Below are 8,283 nucleotides of genomic sequence, written 5' to 3'. Positions count from 1 at the left end.
TGCTGTAGAATGTGGAGCACATAGTTTTATACTGGCAGCAAAGCTTAGATCTTACTGGGTTAATTAAAGTAGGCAGTATTTTTTTTAAGGAAAGGTTCAACAATTTGGTAAATCTGCTTATTATAATTCTTATATAGATAAAAGATATAACAGGTTATATGCATGAGTGAGCTTTAGGGCTGGTAGGTGGATTTTTGTTACGTTTGGACGGACCCAGCCAGCGGTTTTTGTTTTTATGCTCTTAGTATTTATGCCATGCTAAGCTAAGCACAACAGTTAAACAGTTTCTCATGGTGACCGGGACAATAGTACCATTTCTACACTAGCTGTACACATGGCTTCTGCACTCACCCGAAAATAAGGGTCAGTCCAAGAATCTGATTGGAAGTTTGTTGCAGATTCAGAGTCGGGGTCAATAACTGTTTCAGGTGTTTGTGTGTAGATGAACGACTTCTTGCTGGTGCCTGCAACAGATACACCTGTTGCAGAGTCTGTGGCTGTCTCTTCCTCTGGCTTCTCCCACTCATTCAACCACAGAGGTGAGTCATTCTCGTCAGAGCCGGCCAGAGAAATGGCCTCCTTATTGTCACTGACAGGGAGGTCTACTAAAAGGCCCACTTCGCTGGAGGTGGTTGAGCTTACGCCGGAGGAAGAGCCCACCGATTCACCAGATAGCTCTAAATATCTCAAGTCTGTGTCTACCTGGCCACTAGTGCTGCTGGGTAGTGTAGTGTGGGGGGTTTCGTCAGTGACAGCCCCAGTTTCAGTCCCCTCATCTTCTGAAAAACCTGTAGTGCCGCCAATTCCCTCTGTCACTTCCTCCAAATCAGAGAGGGAGGCGCCTGTGGTGGTGACATCGGTGTGAATGGTGGTGGTCGCCTGGGTGAAGATTCTGACAAAAGGGGAAGTTGTGGCCGGGGTAAGGGGTGAGGTGGATTCAGCGTTGTGAGTGGTGGGTGGTGTCACTGTGGTGGTAGTTGAAGGGACAGCTGCTGTGGTGGGCCTAGGTGTCACTGTGGGTGGTGGCTCTGTTGCTGCTGCTGTTGTTGTTGTTGGTCTTGTTGTTGTTGTAGCAGCCACGACAGTAGGAGGTAAAGGGGTCAGTTTTCTGGTGGGTGGTGGGATGGTGGGTGTTGGCGGTTTGAACTTGACGATGGAGTAGCACGAGTGAACAAGCGAGGAAAGGAGAGGACAAGAAAAAAGGCAGGGGGAAGACAAAATTAGGATAAAACAAAAGGGTACGCAAATAACATTCAGAAGCAACTTATGAGTGACATAAAAAAAAAGGGTTTCATGGTAAAAAATGTACTTAAAAGACAAACAGAAAGCTACACCAAGCACAGCGAACAGACAATGCATGCACAGACTAATGTGTACAGCATGTTGCACAGTGCAGTATGATAAATGCTCAGAAAAACAAACCTAGTTGCCATTTTATTAGGTACACCTAGCTAAATCTAATGCAGACCAACAGTCCTACAATAAATCCTGCCTTCATGAAGATTGGATTGGATTTTTTTTTACTTTTATTACTTTTAAGGCTCTACATGGCCTCTTCCCCTGCTGTATCTCTGATTTAGGGCAGAGGTCTTTTGTCTGCTCCAGCTGAAAACGAAAGGGGACAAAGGCCAGGGCCCCGAGGCTCTGGAACAGTCTGCCCGAGGAAATCAGGTTGGCTGAGTCAGTGATCTCCTTTAAGTCCCTTCTTAAAGCATACTTTTATTTGAGACCTTTCCAGATTTTACTTGAATTTGAATTCTTTCTTTACTGAAATGTCTTTCTTGTTTTATCTGTTTTCTTATTTCATGTTATTCTAAAACCTGATGATTTTATTACGTGTTTTCGCTTTTTGTAAAGCACTTTGTCACATGAATTTTTAAATCTAATTTTGGCTCTACAAATAAAGATTATTATTATTACTGAACTGTTATTTAGTACACATGGGGTGGATAAGATATTAGAAATATGTTGCAATATAATGCAACACAGTTCAGCAACATTACGAATCCTCTAAAATGATTATACAGTTGAATCAGCACCTCTCTAAATCAGTTAGCACTTGTTTTAGCAAGCTGTAACTAATACACTGGCAACTGAGTGTAATAAACCCTCAAATCTATCTGCATTTAAATATTTCTCAATACAGTCAAACGCCTTCCTGTGGACTCACATTTTGGTTGTAGATGGTGACACCCTGGCTGCACGTGTGTTTGTGTGTGCAGACATGCTGGTGGATGCACCAGTTACACCCCCAGCGACTGCTGACACACCCTTGGCATCTAGCAGAGAGCACACAGCAGGTGTAGAGACAGAAAATTAGCAACAATAAAAACAAAAACAATCCTACACTGATGATCTAACACTGTTTTAATTGTACTTTGCTGTTCCTTTCACATGCACCTCCTGGAATTTCACTCCGTAGCTTCCACTTATTTATACATGCTTAACTACAGAACATAAAATAACTTAAATTTTCCTCAAACAACATATAACTAATATTTGGGAATCCTGAATTAGTCAAAACAACAATGCATTGCTTTAGTTATGCACAAGATCTCAGCAGACTCAGTGAGACGTTTAATAACCATGTGCAAACAGGCATTCTTTCAGAGGTCACAAGCTGACAATGCCTTGGCAGAGTTGATGGGTGTGCGTGTACTCACGGCCTGCGCCCAGAGAGCTGCTGGACCAGGCTGCAGTTGTAGAAGGTGAATTCTGTTTCCGCCACCGTCACGTTGATGAAACGCAGCGACAGGGTCACCATCACAAACTCTGTATCAGAACAAACCAAGTCAGCATAGGTCAATTTGAAATTATCTGACCAGGTTTTGTGTCATTCTTCAAGCATTATAATGCTAAATTTCAAGTTTTTGACTCACAGTAAGAATTTAAAAACTGATAGTCCTTGTTGCATGCTACTTTTTTATGTTTTATATACTGAAAAAAAGCTTATCAATTGGGTATAATTTCTGACCAAATACAAAGGCACTCACCATCTCCGTGGCCAATGGGGAGCAGACTGCTGGCATCAGGGGTAGAGCATGTAACACCGGTGTTGGTGAGTGAGGCAGGGGTTTCTGTGTCCTGGAAGAAGCAAGAGTAGGCCTCTCCTTTTCCTAGACTGGGGAGGCCCTCTACTGACACTGTAATCTGAGGGAGGGAGACGGAATGGAAAAGGGACATCAAGAAAAGAAAGGAAAAAGATGACGTGTGAAGTGTTGTTCTTTGACTCCACCGACTGAGGATTCCACTCTTATCTTAACTTTAAAAAGAGTCCAGAAAGACTATGACAGGCAAACAGTAGACTCTTATTGCATTACTCCCATCTGTTTCCCACTCTTGCCCCTGCATTACATCAGTTTTCTCCCCACGACTGATGTTGTAGAGGCTGAGGTGCTGGATACTGAGGCACTGCTGCATCTGGTTAAAACTCCACAGCCACTGGCCCTGCTCAGACCCTCGCTGGCACTCCCAGCGCTGACCACACCTAAAATACAAGAGAGAAGTAAGAGGGACAAGGAAAGAGAAAGCGGAGAAGGATGTATAAGAAAACTCACAGTAGCCCCACTGTTACTTTTTTTACTTTTTACAACACAACACTGACTCACCGTCCCTCCAGGACACACCAGCCACAGTAGGGGTCTTTGGCAGACAGACAGGACTGACAGTCCAGGTGATCTCCACATTCTGCCACTGGACGCTTCTCTACCTGAAAATAACAGATAAGTAAGGGTCAGTACTAAGACTATTTTGAATTTGGTAGATACCAGGGGTATGCTACTAGTCTTTATCTCTCCTTTATGTTCTCCACTAAAACACAATAAAAATTCTACTTTTATTAAGGTCTGAGACCACAATATTGCCAACCACAATGCTATTGACTGAGTAAGCAGAATTATCATTGCTTTATTATTAGTATTTGCCAAATCCTGAAGAGCATTTGATTGTTTTGAGACTATCTTCCACTTTTTGGGGTTTTCTTCTTATTGTTTGCAAAAGAATTGGACTGAATTATTAGCCTAGCAATATTAAAGGACCAGTGTGTATGATTCAGTATCATCTATTGGTGAAAGTGCAGTTTGAATACAGCTCAGAAACTCAGAATGCAAAAAGGCCCTACTGTAGAAACATGGCGGTTCAACATGGTTGCCTCCCTTTCTGACAATAGATCCTCCTAAATATTACACACTGGACCTTTAAATGAGCTTTACATTTCACTAACTAGCTTTACTACCTGGTACCTGGGTAGCTATAGGCAAGTTATGGCTTTTTTACCTTTTTTTAAACCTTGCGCCAATTAAGTTATCACTAGTTGAGTCTATAGTGCTTCAAAGTTGTTCAAATGCTGCCTTAAATGGGATTCATTGCTTTTGCCCACTCAAAAACATTACACATTACATTACAATATTTCCAAGATACGAAACTTCAGTCTGCTCATGAAACTCTTCCGGTAGCTTTAAAGTTTGTATCATATTTGCTGAAACTTCCCTATATCCTGACAGTAGTACATGAGACGGATAATCTGTGAAAAAATCTCGTTCCTCTGGCTTGTTCTAGCACTTCGAATGGCATTTGTAAGAATCCACCGGGCCTGAACAAAAACAACCAATCAGAGCTGAGAAATATATAAAGACGCTTTAGGTTGGAGGCTTGAAGACAGTTGATTGTTGAGTCTCATTCCCAAAGCATCTGTATTTGACGCCCTGGGAATAAGACTCAAACTCAACTATCTTTCTTGGCTCTGATTGGTTGTTTTGATTCAAGGCCCGGTGGACTTTTGCACACAGATGATCTGTCTCATGTTCTGCTGTCAGGATATCGTGAAAGTTTCAGCAAATATGACAAAAACATTTTTTTAGAAAAATTACCTACTGCAGCTTTAACACAATGGCAATGCTTGCATGCCATGCATATGGTTGTTCAGCTAAGTTAAGACGTTCAGTGGTCCAAAAGTGAGACAAGCCTTTCGATGTATAGTCTAGCAGTTTCCCATATCCATTCACCAGCATCTATAGCTACCCACACAGACACTCTGTAGGGAGTGTGCCAACACAATGTAGGCCACTTTCACTGATCAATACCATTGTTATGTCTGACCTAACACCTCCTGCTGACTGTTGTACCCATCACAGTGGGGTTAGTGACCTTTGACCCCAACAGCCAGCTGGCCTCTCTGTTTTCTCTTACGATCTTTGCCTCTTATTCTCTTTCCCTTTTTATCTGTGAGAGAGACACAGCTTGAGGAAGTATCAAAGCCTGAAAAACTCTGACAAACGATAAATTGTCTGACGATGAATGACAAGCCATGTTCAGTCTCGTGTATGGAGACATCTGGGTGAGTGTCTGAATGGACAGACTCACCAAGAAGGCCACGGCTGTTAATACATCTGTTGAGTGGTTTGAGGATAAATCACATGAAACTTGTGAACTTGCCAACATAATCGGCTGAATTCCATGTTGTTTATTTTCTTTTAAACATAAAATTACATTTACCACCTCCAACTGTCCAAAAACAGCGTTACTAAAATCTTTAGACTTACAGTAGTTTTTGTCATGATGTAGATGTGTGCTCCATTCTGGTCCAGTAAAAGGTCACTGTTAATGGGTGAGTTGGGCTGGATCGTCATGTTAGCATATACCTCCACCTGGCCATCTTGGCCCAGATATACCTGAAGAGTACACCAGAAAAAAACAGACACTTCAGAAAATGGAACAGTATGTGTGTGTGAATATCACTAGAAATTGATTTATATCTACTGTACAGACAAGCATTTCTAGAGATTTTGGACACTGCAAGACTAAAATGAAGAGCTGACCAAAAAGAAAAAAAGAAGGCAAAAGGAATATCTTCTTCAGCTTACAACTCGAGTGCAAATCAAATCACACTTGTGCAGGATCGCAGCAGAAGTGGCCATGAATGTGATTACGGCACAGTCAAATCTAATATGGAGCACAGGAAGACACCTCTGGCTTAAGTGATTCCCAGGCCTTCAAACTCTCATGTTACCTCATGTTAATGAGATTAGCAGAGGTTTTCATGCCTCTTTCCATAAGGCTCCCACTTGATCACTGTGAACAGAATGGAGAATCAGTTGTCCCATTAAGAGGATGCACTCAACATATAATGGCATGGGAAGTAGCTCTGTAATGCATGATGATTTAGAAACATTTATGCAGTTTGTTGTTTTGCGTGTCATATTTATTTTATAGAGAATATGATGCCATATTGAAGATGCAATATAAGGTAAAATGCTTATTCACTTTCTTGCTTCTATCAATATCACTCTCATGTCTGTATGCTAAATACGAAGCTAAAGCCAGGATATGGTTAGCTTAACTTAGGCATAAGTCTGAAAGCAGGGTGAAACAGCTAGCCTGGCACAGTCAAAAGGTGAAAAGAATCTGCCTACCAGTTCCTCTAAAGCTAATAAATCAGCATGTCATATCTTGTTTGATGAATCAATATGAAAACCAAGGCATAAAAAACAAGTCTCTGCCGGTTGGCAGGCAACAGTGCCCAAAAGACTCATTGTGCCAAGAAATAGTCCAGCACCTAACCCCACGTACACTTCAGCTTTTGTACTTTCAACAAACAAGATAAAACTTGTTAGTTTGTGAGCTTTAGAAGTGCTGGTAGGGAGATTTCTTTGCCAGTGGAAGGCGCTAAGCTAGCTGGTTCAGTCTGCTTGTCTTCGTGCTAAGCTACGCTAACCATCTCCTGGTTTTAGCTTCCTAATTAGTGTACCAACATATGGTATCATATTAAAATTGTATTTATATTCAACGGAATGACACGGTATCAATGTTCTCGTCTAATATTTTTTGTGTTTTCCAAAACATTGGACTATTCCAAACTATTGACAACTGCACTAAAACTAGTTGGTGTCACTAATTGTGTCCCCAGTTAGACTGGTCATTACAAATACACTGGTATAAGGTCTAAAATACCAATAGGGGCCTTTCACACACACACACACAGTCCTGTATCTGGATGCTGTGGAATTTGTCCTGCTGTGATACGATAATCCTGTTACAATAGCTTACTTCAGATGGCTACATGGAGTGCTGCTTTGATCTGCTACCTAAAAGCACTATGTCTGACTCTGTGTCTCACTCCCTCTCTTTCACACACACATCAAACATACACATGCACATACAGAGCAAAATAGACCTACTAGAAGATAACCTACTCCTGGAATACCTCACAGCAGAGTTATGTCTGCAATCCTCTTATCTCAATCCCTACATGTAACTATCAAATCTATACAGATGTTCTAAAGGTGGTGATAATACTTGGACAAAAGACTGTAAAAAGCAGAACTCAGAAGACAAATAAAGTCAAAAAATCTCTTTTTGGAAGATACACAACACTAGGCTTCCAAAAATACTTAAAAAATGTATCACTTCTTAAAAACATTAGCTCAAAAATGCATCAGGTTCCAGTCTCCAACAATCACATACTGCAGTCCACAGAACTGAAAGCAAATGTATTAGGCATGGGATCATGCTGGTATGCTAGTATGTGTATGTTGGAAAACTATGAATGTCGGTATGACTGGAATCTTCCAGGCTGTAGCGATGTGGAAGGATATGAGAAGAATCCCTGTAATTGGTTGCAAATGTTTTACATAGTGTAAGGTGTGTTTGCTTTGTGGGGAAATGATTCACAGACATCCTTAGAAGGAGCTGGCGGTAACAGCCACAAGGGCAGGGCTGTAGGGATCACAGTATTAAGTAAACCCAACCTGTGTGATTGTCTTGAATGGAAAATTGGGAAACTGCCTTAATTGTCCATGGTGTCTCCCTGCCCTCCACCTAGTGCATGCTGGGGCAGGCTCAAGGCCCTGAGAGAAACTGGCGCAAAAATAAAAGTACGTATGACAGCACATGGGAGGAGCTACCTTGTGCAGAGTCCCTTTGGAGTCTCCGAGGAAGGCGATGCTGTATCCCTCTTTGACACTGACGGCCACAGCTGTGAGACGGGCAGCTGATGTGTGCCACACGGCCTTAGCTTCCAGCGGTTCCCGGCTTGCCATTGGACTGGGGGTGTGGTCAGAGCCGCAAGCATAGGCCTTAAGGGTATTCTGCAACATATGACCACAACAGAGAGATTGGTTAGCTGGTTTGTCCTTAAAGACCCCCTCTACTCAAAAATGTTTGGAGTGCTTTCTTCTTGCTCCTACAGTGCGCTGTTTGAATGATGTATGTGCAGAGTTTGACACTAGAAGAATGTTTTCACATTCATACGCTGAGAGTGGAAAGTTTCTCTGTGCTCATTGAACA

The 8,283-nt window shown here is 42.0% G+C and overlaps 1 protein-coding gene across 1 annotated transcript in view; it reads right to left on the bottom strand.

The window, feature by feature from the left end:
- plxnb1a (plexin b1a) overlaps nucleotides 1-8,283 on the bottom strand; it is a 36,602-nt gene that overhangs the window by 24,210 nt on the left and 4,109 nt on the right. The window contains exons 4-11 of the mRNA XM_035657275.1: nucleotides 7,902-8,084; nucleotides 5,541-5,669; nucleotides 3,609-3,709; nucleotides 3,355-3,487; nucleotides 2,994-3,150; nucleotides 2,664-2,772; nucleotides 2,171-2,279; nucleotides 352-1,146 (exon numbers count right to left, since the gene is read on the bottom strand). Coding sequence (XP_035513168.1) covers nucleotides 352-1,146; nucleotides 2,171-2,279; nucleotides 2,664-2,772; nucleotides 2,994-3,150; nucleotides 3,355-3,487; nucleotides 3,609-3,709; nucleotides 5,541-5,669; nucleotides 7,902-8,084 — 1,716 coding nt within the window. The remainder of the gene's footprint in view (nucleotides 1-351; nucleotides 1,147-2,170; nucleotides 2,280-2,663; nucleotides 2,773-2,993; nucleotides 3,151-3,354; nucleotides 3,488-3,608; nucleotides 3,710-5,540; nucleotides 5,670-7,901; nucleotides 8,085-8,283) is intronic.

This window comes from Morone saxatilis, unplaced genomic scaffold (assembly GCF_004916995.1).
Source record: "Morone saxatilis isolate NCDOM2014 unplaced genomic scaffold, NCSU_SB_2.0 Contig15, whole genome shotgun sequence".
In the NCBI taxonomy this organism is placed as follows: Eukaryota; Metazoa; Chordata; class Actinopteri; family Moronidae; genus Morone; species Morone saxatilis.
This window is presented reverse-complemented; position numbering and strand designations above follow the sequence as displayed.